Source organism: Convolutriloba macropyga, chromosome 13 (genome assembly GCF_964194025.1).
Source record: "Convolutriloba macropyga chromosome 13, txConMacr16.3, whole genome shotgun sequence".
NCBI lineage: Eukaryota > Metazoa > Xenacoelomorpha > Acoela > Convolutidae > Convolutriloba > Convolutriloba macropyga.
In genome coordinates, this window is record NC_134480.1 from 32,073,752 (window position 1) to 32,087,803 (window position 14,052).

At 34.3% G+C, this 14,052-nt stretch overlaps 1 protein-coding gene across 1 annotated transcript in view; it reads right to left on the minus strand.

Annotated features, from left to right (window-relative positions):
* The window catches only part of LOC142351906 (uncharacterized), a 178,286-nt gene extending 164,625 nt beyond the window's left edge, over positions 1–13,661 (minus strand). Inside the window, 2 exon segments of the mRNA XM_075404164.1 lie at positions 9,707–9,985; positions 13,639–13,661. Of these exon segments, the coding sequence (XP_075260279.1) occupies positions 9,707–9,977 (271 nt within the window). The 5' untranslated portion in view covers positions 9,978–9,985; positions 13,639–13,661.
* Positions 13,662–14,052: the final 391 nt, after the last annotated feature.

A 14,052-nucleotide genomic window follows, 5' to 3' on the forward strand; every position in this document is an offset into this window, starting at 1 on the left:
GAATTTAAACGAGAAAAAAATAAAGCCTAGATATCACTTCAAGGTTACTAAAACCTGTAAGTAAAAACTGTCAACATAACTGCGCAAGAATTAGCAACAATTTTAAAATTTTGTGAAATTAGAAATGTTGAACAAAATTAGTGTGAAGAGCGAAATGGGCGCAAAAAGTTGAATTCTCTTTAACTCCCCGAAAAAAGACAAGACTTCGAACAAGCTGTTTCATTCCTCACTCTACGCTTGACATGTTAGGCTTCGTAGTGATACCTCTCATCACTCTCTAAGAAAAACATATAGATTGGCCTATTCGGCCTGAGCGATTGAAAACACAGTTGAGCGTACAGTTCTTCATTCGCACAAGTGGTTTCGGAACAAAAAGTGAGGAGAAAGACACCCTTTAGTTTTTTTGGCTGAAAATCGTTCTTCTGAGCTTTTGCTGCTCAAGTATTAAATAATTTTTCATCTCATGATAGTTTATTTCAAACGAAACTGCACCGGTGGTGTGCTCAATATAGATTTCAAACAGAAGGCGGTGATATTTTCCGAGAAAAAAACTGCTTGCGGTTTCAGGTTAATTAAGTAAAAGTCAGTTGCTGGCGTTGTTTTACCGGTGAGAGAAGATTAAAGAAATAGCTATGGAAAGAACATACCCCTCAGAATTTTGCAAAACTTGTCAATTTTTATATCAGTAGTTTCATCTCTCACAAATTGTTTTTGGTAGTAAAAAATTAAATATCAGATAGGAGCTTCTTACCTTTGCGGAATTTTCGGAAACAATATCAACGAAAATGACAATCCCTTCACTGTAAGCTCAAAATAAGCTGATAAAATTATTTGCTATCTTTGCGAAGAATAGATTGATTTTATCAATCAGGAATTACCGAGAAATAAATGAAACTCAATTCGCGTGATAAAATTATTGGTTAGTTATCCAAAGAGTGAATCGATGTTATCAACCAGAAAGGAGGCGCTTAAGAGTACTTTTTGTTTGCAGGTGTCAACAACAATTGTATCGAGTAGAAACTGAAAAGGAGAGATGTTTAGATTGGCGGCGTCTGATATGAACAAATCGACCTCCTAAAAACTCCCCCTGGGAAATAAACAAAAACAAAAGGAGCAAAGCAAATCCCAGAATTTGTCCAATAAAGCCAAATTGAACTCTGGATGAATTTGGATTAAGTGTTTCATATCGGCAATTGTGGCATCGAATTGTCTGCTGGTTTAAAGCACGCTTGGATTTGAATGCGCGTTTCAAACAAAAGACAACGAGCATAAAACGCACATAAAATGGTGCAGATTTTTTTTGCTATTTATCGAATGATCAAATTTTTATAGCAGAGAAAAAGAGAATTGTACATTTCTTTCAAAGTGAATACCACAAACAGTAATTTGCGACAATGATCAAGATCAATGGTCTTCATTTATTGATCGGAACAAAAAAGTATGTATAAGGATCGACCAAAAATGAACACAAAATAGATGGAACAGCATTCGGAGAGAAACATATTATATCCCTAACATTTCGATTAAAAAACCCGGATAACAGAAATTAGAAGGCTCATTCTTTTGGGAGAGGGGAGGGGAGTTACATTTAAATATGACATCGATATTCAAATAAGAATGTTGGGAACTCAGAAAAAACGTTCAAAATTTTAATTTTGAGTTTTTTTTGAAAAAAAAATCATTTTTTTCCCTTTTTTTAAATTAAAATAGGAAAAAAGATAAAAACCATATAGATAACTGTAGGCTAATAACAAACTTTTCAAGCAGTGAGCACATCCTCAGGGGTTATAAAATCAAACGGTTTTTCTTATCCCGACCAAAAAATTTTAAGCGGCCAGGCCGAAACAAAAGAATTTCGGTTAGAGACAGAATAGACCCAAAAAAGTTATAAACCGGGCCAGAATTTGCGTATGGGTCGGACTGTAGAGACTAAAATCAGGTATGGGCCATGCTGAAAGACGCGATCCGTACTTTGTCCAGATTATAAGCTCGGCTGCACCGGACCTGCCCGCCACCCAAATCCGTCTGGCCAATACCTGCCTTGGATGGCTGCCCTCGTCCTCTGATTTATTTCAAAAAGCGATTAAACTGATATAGGAACAAAAATGAATATTTCTTTCAAAACAGTCACCGTTATTTGTTGTTGATGTCAACTCTGGTAATGAAAGCTGGCATTTCAAACAAGAAGAAACAAAATTAGCATTATTCATACAGGAAGAGAAGTCTGGTCACAAGATTAAAGTGTTTCTGAAGGCGCCTTCCATTTCATTCACGCAATTTGCATAAAAGGGACTGAAAAGGAAGATTAAAACCTTGATTCTGATTAGGTGACGTTTTGAAGATTATAAATGATTAGTTAGCTAAGGTTATAAGTCACCCGGTCTTCTCGTGTTGTTTTAATTCGTTTGTCAACATGCATGCTTCGATCCTTGTCTAGAAAACTTTCATTATTAATCCTATTTTTATAGGTGTAAGAAAGGGCCACTTTGTGCTTGGTTTCATCAAAAGTAATGAAAATCGTTACGAAAATATTGCCATTGTCATAGTTTTTTCTCGGAATGTATAGACCCAACGGTTACTTCTAAGACTATTCTTGATAAAAAATATCTTAAAAAATTTGCAACATTGTGGATCAAAGTATGCTTTTTGGCTTTAATTTTTCATCATCTCACAAAATATCGTGAAGGCTCACAATTTTGAAGCAAAAGATTGTTTATATAAGACGAGTGGCAATCAATCTGAAAACAAAAAACGAACGAAAACTTCCTTGTAAACCAATAGAGGCGTAAACTATAAAGAAATAATTAGGTGTTTCGATCAATAAAAGTTTAGATCAATAAATTCTGGACGAAAACCTTCTATTTTTGATTGTTATCTTACGATAAGGTAAACAAAACTGTTATCTCCGGAAAAACCAAAGTGAAAACCCTGTTGTACACGCGACTCATATCAGTAAGGTTTAGTATCCGATAATCGCATTACCAAATAGTTTCTCCGATGCTCCCGCCTATCGGGTTTACACAGATATGTTCACTTTACGTACGTTTACCTTTTGTTCATTTCTACATGACCTCTAGGGTTGTGCAACTTTGCTGTGTACTTATTGCCTTTTGTCTGTTTGTGTAAACAAACGTCTGAACATGTTTATTCTCTAATTACGTTCTCAAACAGAATAGATGCATTTGGCTTAATGTAACTTTTAATCTTTTCTGCCTATATTTAATGTAATGCACTTAGATGAACGCCCCCTCGTGTAACTGTTTGGAAAAAGCTTAAGTCAAACCCTTTTAGTGCAATTCGATTTAAAAAAATAGGTATATTAAACAAATGAAATAGATCAATGTTATTGCAACTGACCCGGCTAGGGAAACGGGCATTGATTTTGTTTGCAACAAGAAAAACCAATTGTCATCTGAAAAAGACCTGTCATCTGATTCTTTAGGTAGCTATTGCAGCAGACAAATTTTTCTGTGACTTCTCGGCCAATCGCAGACTGAGAAAACTCTATTCACTTTTGAATAGCTAATGTTTAGTTTTTTTAGTTAGTCTCAATTTTTTCACTATCAATTACGTATCACAGACTCCGTCGATACCTAGATAATTTGTCGTAATAATTGAAGTACTGATTTATTATTTTCAAGACTTAGATTGTCATGTGCAGCAAAACAATAGCAATAGAGAGCACACTACTCCAAAATAAACTTTTTCCAGCTCAAATCTTCATACTAGTTTTTGAGTTGTAATTACTTTAATATGGCCTGTGACTGCAATTTCTCACACTATGTGGTACATACGACCGAACCGGTTCCGTCCAATACCTCACTACAGATTTATCTATTGTTCTCGGCTATCGGGTTTACTCATACTTGTTCTATAAGACCGGATGACCTGCGATTACTTTTTGTGACTTCTAGCGTTATACAACCTTGTGCTATAAGTAGTCTCATTTGTCTGCCCCTGTTCAATGGTGTCTGAATATGTTCCATTCTCTTTCAAACGTTCTGAACAGAATAGTAAAAAATTCAATTGTTTCAAATTTCAAACTTTTTGCCCTATTTGTACTAAGATACAATTAGTTGAATTCGAATATCGCGTATCGATTTGGACTTTTTATGACTTGGCACAGTCAGCAAAAGAATACAGGAGAACGCTTTTAGAAATAGACCCATTCCGTGCAAATCTACCACAAAAACTTCCAATACCATGTGAAAAACGGTGATCATACGCGAAACTCGCATTATTAGCAATATAGAAAATATGGACCATGCAAAGTTTTTAGGGCCACTACCTACAATGGTGTTCTCTCAATTGAGCCAGTATACGAGGAAGCAATTTTTATTCCACCTCCAACCTTCAAACGAGAAAAGCAAACTTGAAATAACCAACCCAAAAGTAACTGAGAAATTAGATGACAAAGAACAAAAGAATTGGATATTATGAGCTGCATAAAACCCTGGTTTGTCGGAGACTGGAAAATATATACATTATTAATTAATGGAATAGAAGGTCGCAAACATTTACACTGACAGGACCCACATTTGAAAATCGATTACATAATTAAGCAATGAAGCGTTACATCTGATAGATTCACAATGTGGAGCCCAAAACAAGGTCAAGAAGAATCAATGTCCAATTTTTGGTGCTATCTCAGAAATAGCAGAAAACTGTAAATTAGATGATCGTGGGCAGGAATTAATCAGAGAAGTCTTTATTTTTAACATGAACAATCGCGACTTTCACAGAAAGCTTTTCAAAGAGATAGTCGAGTCAGAACGCGATTTACAAACCGCAAATAACTTCGAAAATGTGTCCCTAAAAAAGTTGTTGTAAAGTAACCCAAGCAACATAATTTCATCAATTTTATTACACCTCGATCAAAATTCTAACATCAGTACGCAATCATCGGGAACCAATCGAACATTTGATCGCATGACAAACAGAAAAAAATCAACCAAAATAACGTCAATAAAGAAAAAATCAGAGCAATTGTTGTGTTGTGGCTTTTTTTTTTAAATTGACCATAAATTACGTTGCAAAGCGAATAAACAAATTTGCATAATTACAATTGAAAACACCGCTTTTCTCGAATTTGCGGAAGCAGGCTCAAAAGCCAATCAAATTCCTTCACTAACAAAAAAAATTAACAAGTTACTAGATACAACCCCAGAATCTCCAGTAGTAAATCTGCTCAACGAATCAAAGTTAACAATAAATATTGGTCAGACACATCAAACTCAGACGACTACAATGCACTATACGTACAAGACAAGCAAGAGATTGAACCAAGAAATTTAAAGATTAAGTAGTAGAAGTTTTGGCTGATTCGGGAAGCCCGTCAACAAATGGAACAAACGTTTGGCTGATAAAATTTTAAAACCCTGTCAAAGGAGCAGTTTGAATGGGAAAAAATAGTGCCTATATCGTTCGCCAACGACCCTATTGAAGCTACCGGATGACTAAGCTGTAGAATTGAATCAAATCAAGGGAACTACTGACAAATAGTAGTTGTACCCGATGGGCATAAACCACAATTTGAACTAAACTTATATTCAAAAATTGTCGCTTCTGCGGAACTATGCCCTACCAAAAATAGAAATTAGTAAAACGTTTCCTGACATAATTGAACGCATAGGAAAATAAAAAATCACACGTTTAAATCAAGATTTAGACAAAAATTCACAGTTTTACATTAAAAAGGTCGACGAATTTCAATTCTTCTTGAGATGCGAGTCAAAAACGAAAGAGAAAAGCATATATCTTTAGATCATTTTGAGAAACTAAACAATTGCCCATATCATTGCTTTATTCCACCAATTGTAGTAACAGTAAAAAAAGATCAATCGATAAAATTTGCACTACCTTATCTTCCTTAAGAAATACGTATTGCTTTTTAGACGATATTATCAATGATCGAACATTTTTAAGCCATATACGCGAGCCTCAAGGACTAAATATTAAAAATCTCACAGAATATTTCTCCTAAAATGCCATTTTGCAAAACAAGAAATAAGCTAGCTCAAACTTAATATAACAAAAAATGGTATAAAACCTTTGACTTCTAACGCAAAAGCAACCTTAATTTGGTATATTGAGCTACAATTTTTGACCCAGCTGGCAAAACTATGTTATCTATTTTAAAAATTGACAAAGAAGAGAAAAAAAATTGCGTGGTCAGATAATCATCAGATTCATTTCGAGAAAATAAAAAAAATATCAAAAAGTATCGAAAACGCACAGTTCAATCCACAGTTGAATACTCGAATCAGATGTGATGCCTCAAAGGAAAGTTCAGTATGTGTTCTGGAACAACAAACGCAAGTTGGTTGGAAACCTATTCCATATGCATCCCGTTTCTGAAATTAGTGCGACCAAAAGTACAATCTAAATAAATTAGAAAAATCAGCCAAACACAGCGAACAAAACATATCAAAGCCGTGTAAAGCGCCGGATCGACAGGCTCATCCCGGTTAGTTATATATTCAAAATATGCTTGGCTAATAATTACTTCTAACTTTACTTCTCATCTAACTTGTAATCGTTGTTCTTACAATCCTACTTTTAAACTTCACAAACTCAATTAATCCAATACATAAAGCTAATTAATGTACTTGCACATCGCGTCGCTCAAAAATTAACCCCTATGCAGACGAGAAAGCCAAAAACCTACCATCATAAAAAAATGGACAGAGACGGAACGGAGCAAAAAAATCAACATCAACACCACGAAAATCAATTATGACCATTGACCCTAACATATCCTTTGCGAATACACATTTAATACAGTCCTTCAACTTAGCAAAAACAACTGGAAATACTTCGACTGAAATTGACTTTTCGATTATCCTGGACAACGTGTTTAACAAAAACTTCATTGCAACAATGACCTCAAGGGATGCCGTACTCAAAGAAATACGTAACTGTGTGGTGGCCGGAGACGAGGAGAAATGCAGGGGATTATCAAAATATATAAACCCATATCGGAAAGATTTTCATGTCAGACACGGTTGCTTGCATATTGATGACAAAAGAAGCTATTCCACAGGCAATGAAAGACGCAATGATTGATTCATTCCACAGATCCCACCCAGGTTTTTGGGGATGACAGAACCTATGTGAGACGCGTGTTGACCATATATCAATCGCAACCTCGTTGCTAAAGCGGCCCAGTGCACTAATTGAACTCTGATAGGTTAAAACTTGTAAAAATGAAAAATTACAATTAGACTTTGTTACTCCCATAATTCATGATCAAAGCCAAGAATTTTACATACAAGTAGCAGTAGACCAATTCAATAAAGTTTCTACAGCAGAAGTGTATCCAAATACATCAGGTGATGATAAAAAATGACTTGAACGTTGAAGATTACATATAAAACAACGGCGTACCCGCAATCATCATGCGCGTACTTTTTTGGCAAAAATTTTAGAAACTTCTGTGAGAAGCACAACCTAAATTAGTAGAAAGTCAGGCAAACGACCATCGCTCGATCGGTTTGGTTGAGAGACGAATTCAGACAATCGAACGCAGACTAGCCTGCACTAAACACCAAAACATGATAAACCATTACAATAATAAATTCATGTGGGCAATTATTAGCAATTACGAATATGTACTTAAAAAACATTAAAGTCTCACCGTTTAACGCTCAAAAAGCGCGACCTACAAATACACCTCTGAAATCATATCTTTAGTTTCATATCCGGACATTACAAACTGCAATATTGCTAAAAATCTTAATTAGATGCGGAAAGTGACAAGCAAGGAACTTCTACCAGATGACAATTAGAAAAACTTCGACTAGAGAAGCAATGAAGAAACAAAGTTCAAGAACGCTCAGAGAAAAAGCTGAGATACAATGCCGACCCGGAGCTCAAAAGTTGCTACCTCTAAATAAAAGATAAATTAAACCGACCTTTGGAGCGAACAAATCAGCTCGCATTGCTATAGTTTGGAAAGTGGACCACGAAAAGCGGGCCAAAAAGCCCCTAGACGAAATATTCGAACTTTCAGCTCCTGGTAAAGTTATTGAATATGCAGCTTCTACTTCCATTACTATCGAACAGGGACAACTCAAGGTAGAAGTCAAGAATTCGATTATTGTGGAACACGGACAACACAAGGTAGTGGTCAACAAGGTAGGGTTTGGGCAAAGTCGCAAAGTTTGGTACTAAAGAGGCAAGATCGAGTCCTCTCACAATGTATGCATTATGACGGCCAGATCAGATCACAAAAAAATAAGGAAAAACACTAATAGCTCACGGTACAGAGTTGAAAATTGAAAAATTGGCGATATTTTTCTCAAAAAACGAAACCAAGGAAACACCGAGAGGTCTAGAAATACCAAACTGTCGAATGAGCAACGTGCCCTGCAGCTACGCGTCCCACAAATGAGAAAGCCAGAAAGGCACCAGCAAGAAAAAGAAGCCAACTAGATGAATTCAACTATCGCGTACTCTTTTGGATTTAGTTCATGACACACTACAAGGTGAGCAGTGAAAACAAAGCACACACGACAAAATTTGGCTACACAAACCAAAGAACTAACTGTTTGCTAGTTTTTTTTTTCCGGAACAGTAATTGTGCTTGTTTCCTAATTTGGTTTGAACCAATTTTCGAGTAGCAAAACATTCCTTCTCTTAAGTTCTCCAAACGTTATTCTGAGCATTTGACAAGTGCAAATTGGTGCTCTCAACTGTTTTGTTGTCCAATGCCGAAAAATCACCAAATTTAAAAACTTTTAGCAATTGGCCTCCAGTCAATTTTTTTAAATTTTTTTGACATCGACCAATGTTCTGCAGTTAACCTACCGTCAACTTCAATTTTTCGAGATTTGAATAAGATAATTGGGTGAATAGGATAATTGAATAAGATAATTTTCTAATTTTTCTGTTAAAGAGAACTTATGCGTTGTTTTCAATGGAATGAAGTCTACATGTTACGTTTTTGTTAGAGCAGGTGGCTCAATTATTATCGTCAATTAGCGAACAGAACTAAGCAAATGGCAAGCAGTCAATCATTGATACTGAAACCGTTCAATTTTTTTACCAATTCAGATCTGGAGTTTGTGGGAATTAGTTCTGGGTTTAAATATGGTATACTTTTTATAATAGAACACATTTTGACCATCCGTTAGCGCAATTTTATCATAAAGAGTACTTTGTATTTTAATGTTTTTTTGGTTATTTTATGTCCTTTTCCGCCATCAATCTGGGTTTTCAATAATTTTTCTTTCATAGACATTGCGCATAATTTTTCCAATAAATTCACTTGTCAGAAAATGAAAAACTGAAACAAAAAACTGAAGCTACAAAGACCTCTTTCTTTGAGGTATTAGATTAAATTTTCTGGTGATTTTTTCTTTCTTTCTTGTCTGTGACCAGAATATGTGTACACTTAAACGTTTTCATTGTATGGTTAGGTTACTAGGACAAATGACATTTTAATTGCTCTGAAAAAATGACGTTACTTTCAAGTGAATTGTTGTCTTGCAAGAATCTTGCAAGCAAATAGGTATCCTGTAAGATCGTTGAGAAAAAATCTTGGAAAACGATGCATCGTCTTGCAAGATCCGGGTGCATTGTGGTTTCAAGATAACGTTTTTATCTCTCCTGGGGTGGGGGTTCTATAACGTAAGAAAGGCGAGAGAAAGCAAGAAACAAAATCTTTGTTTTCACTGCGTGAGAAATCAGCTTGATCTATACTTACCATAATTGGAGGAATGATGCATAACCGAAAGTGATCTGCCGCTTTTGATGACGTCATCTTGTCTTCGTATCGGCTGAGGAGAACTGCCTCTTTCCATCCTCTGGTTAGTAATGTCCCAATTGAGATCACTATGGGTTGTACTCTGGACCATAGACATACCACGAGTGGGTTTCTGAGGGATAGGGTCATCGTCATCATGGTAAGGAATGGGGCCATAATGGAATGGGGCTAATAATTGTTTTTGGTTGTCAAATTTGTTTTCTGTACTCATTACTTCAACTAGACAATTGCCCAGTGAAATGAAAATGAAAATAGCTCCAATTGAAATTGAAAATAATAATTATTATTATTAATTATTAAATGTGAGGCCTTATGTTATCACAATCGAGCGCACTTGTGAACACGAAATGTCGAATTACAAGGTATTGGTAATTATAATACCCTCGAAAATCTGATTAATGTTCTCTATAAGTCTATTCTGTGTTGTTATTTTTCTCAAACTTAAAACTGAATTTGATTTGCTAACGTTGAAACTTTGTTATGTTTGTAATATTTACACTTTTACTTGTGTTACTGAAATGAATACTTCAGTCTTTTTTAAAGGTCTAAACCCACGAACGACTGATCGAAATTTCTTTGGAACCCAAGAAAGAAAGATCAAAGATAGCTCTGAACCCACGAAAGTCTGAGTAGAGGTATATCTATTACTTGCAAAAAGGCTAATTTTGAGTACAATATAATTTAATGTCACCCGTTTCTATCAGGCTACCTCTTAAACTCTAAATAGTTAACTTCCTTTTCCGAAAATCTGCATCCCAAATCATCCGTATTCCAACCCTCCAAAGCTATTTGTGGGTTAGGAACCCTGGCTCGGAATACGGAACCAACCTGGGTTATTATTTCTGGACGATCCCAGCTTTTTCTAAAGCCGGTTTTGGCGAATCAGTAATTTTTGCGGATGAATATAAAATTTGTATCAGCCATTAGCTCTTGCCACAAAAGTATTTATTTAAAAAAAACAAGTGCAGACGATTCTGCGTATTAGCGGAATATATAAGAATTAGGTCAGATTTTACCGAAGAAGAAAAAGAACAAATACAAAATTTTGAATCTACTAACAAAAAACTTTTTATCATATTCAGTTCTTAGTATTATGAGTATTGCGCAAAGCAGGGTCATCGATCATAAAATTAACTAAAAAATAATTAATAACGTCTCTAAAATTTTATAAAGCATAGCTTTGTGAGGAATCCAGCATCCCATAAAAATGTGCATTACACTTTCCATTTCCTATGAACTGTGAAAAACATCTGCAATTGCAAATGAAACTTTTAATGGAATGATTGTTTAACAAAATTGCATCAAAGAATCTTTAAAGTTACTTTAATAAACTTTAAAATAAAAGCAACAAATTTTCTCATCAACCCGGACATGAGTCATATAGCACTTCAGCGCTGAACCAGCACATTTGAAGCGTAAAAACTTCATTCAGTTCTGAAACATTGCATCTCCAGAATTTTCTAAGTTTCCTTATTTGCAGTTCTTCTTCATTGTGATCATTTTGAGGTCATGGAGATAGTCCAGGCTAAACTTATCCTGTGCCATCTGAAATTTACGCATGCCCCAAAAATAAGTCTGAGCAGAGTAATATCATAATTTTGTAGCTTATAACTGGTAATTACTATAGTAGTATAAACACTATTTATATATAAGCTAGTTTGTAGGCAATTAACACAAAGTCCATTTAGCTTAGTTGTTACGACCTGCTACGTAAATTTCACAAGTACCCACGGGGAAGTTCGAATCGCATGTAAATCAAACCTTGTTGTCGGGAGTTATGCTGAGCATAATATTTTTCTTGCACTAAATTTTACTCAAAAATCAAGACTTGTCCGTTTAAATTGGGACATCGAGAAAAACAGAATGTATCTATACTGATTCAGCGCTGATTTACTCTGCCAACAAACTCCGGGAATTCAACTAAGCTCAAAGGTTTCGTCTTCATAAATGCAATGGTTGCAAATTGAAAAAGGGTAAATATTGTGCTAATGATTGGTAGCCATATAGCAGCAAATTATTATCTCAATTTTTAACAGGAGCAATAGAAAAAAAGAGAAGCTATACGCTTTTTGGATAGCGCAGAACTCAAAATGATCAGAAAGGGAATCATAGTGCGCAATTTTTGGCTACAATTTTTAACCACGAAAAGAGCGAACAAAAGTATCAAAAACGATTTGGTCAAATATATTGAAATTTGTTTAAAAAATCAAAAAAGAACGATGTTTTTCACAAGACTCGGAAAATTTATGAATCTCAATTTCTTTTAGATTTAGAAACCTAAATTTGCTTATTTGCTTTTATCGTTAAATATCCTCAAAAACGGCAGCTGACCAATAAATTATATTTGTCAGTTATTGCGAGTTTTAGCTATTCAAAAAGCATGTTGCTACACTAATGTCTAATGTTTTTATCAAAAAATTGAGATAATAAATTGCTGTTCTGTGACTACTCTTTGAATTTTCAACCATTGTATTGTATCTCACAATTTTTTAGCTGAGTTGATTTCATACCAAAGCTCTCTTCCTTTTGTTTTGAAATTTATCTAAGTATCTTTAAATCATAATTGATGCCGAAGCTTTTAATTTTTATCGTTCTTTTTTTACTTATTCTTTAATAATAGCATTCACAAAATTTTGTTCGAATTAGTGTTCAAATATAAAGTTTAGATAAAATTTACTGATGTTAAATGATTTTCCGGTTCTTTGGTATGTGAGGGCAAAAGATTTTTTAGATGTCACTCGTGTTTACGGAGGAAAAAATGTGAATTTATGTCCATACACTTTTTGAAGCTGTTGTTATCGAGTCTCCGTCAATTGTTAGAATTAAAACCAAACTTTAAAGAAGGCGGTTTAGTAGAAAAATGTGGATTATAAACAGAGGACTCCGTTTTTAGCTCTGCTGATATTCGTTAGTTATAGGCCCTTATTTCGTGTAATCTGAAAAAAATATTTGGAATAAAAATCTTAAAAAATAAACCCCGTCACGTTCTACGCAAAAATTTATAAGCAATTCTTACCATTAGAGTGAAAAAAATTCTTGCCTCAAAAATTTTTTTCTTCACTGGGCGTGACGACATTAAAATTTGTTTTGTAAATTGAAGATCATAATTTCAGAAATAAAAGCAATTTTCGAAAATCAAAGACCAAAATAACATCAATAATACCGAATCGATTGTTCTCCCTTCTAACACTCAATAATTCAATAACCAAGCTCAATACACAAAATGCTTGATGTTAAGAAGTACGAACAACGTTTTCATACCGACCGTTTTAGTTCAAATTGATTGCAATATTCGCTGCGTCACAATTAAAACAGACTATGAACATTGTTTATAATGGTTTTGGAATTTTGACCAATAAGTTTAAATAGACCAATTCAAAGAGCAAACAAATTGAATGAAGCTTTTGAGAAATCATTGACCTATTGTTTCAAAAGTTTGTGATCAGCAATTTCAAATTTAACTATCGATAAAGGTTTGTAAATTTTAGAAATTTTAACTTTCTATAAAACTTTTACGCAAATTAAAAATATTTAGGCTTGCTGAAACGAGGATAAATGGTAACAAAACAAGTTTGTCAAATAAATTTTTCCCTTGGATCAAAAATAACAGACATCTTTTGATGAGCTAATTATAATTTATTCATCAAACATGGGAACATTTTTATTTACGACGCTTCAAATTGGAAACGGCAAGAACACTAAAAATTAAAACTTGAGCAATTTGAAAGTTACAAAATAAGAGCAGTAATTTTAATCTATGTTATGGTTCGGCGATTTTTGAGAGCTCCTAGGAAGTTTTCCACACTACCATATAAAGGCTACGTAGTTATGGTAAATATACCACAATAACATTCGTCTCCAATTATTCTTACCATAATACTTTGCAGTGTCAAAGAATACGGTTACAATAGAATTATACCATTAGTTTTGTCATTGAAACTAAAGTGAGCTTTCTAGCTAAAACTAAACACACAAATAAGTTCATTATACTTTACACAATAACTGCAGTAGACCATTATTGTTTGCAGTTTGAACCATTATTTTGTAATGAAGAAAAGCCGAACAACCACTAAAATGTATAATACTATTATAAAGATGTGTTTTACATTAATTCAGTTAGCCGACCAAACGAAAAAAAATAAAAACCCAAGCCTTGGAAGAGATTATAAAATACCTTCGAATTCAAATAAGCGCCAGTCAACAGAAATTGTTTCCTAATAAAATATAAAAGGTCTTTCATCGGACATTTTGAGTTTCAGCATATAAAGTGCATTTTAGCTCAAATT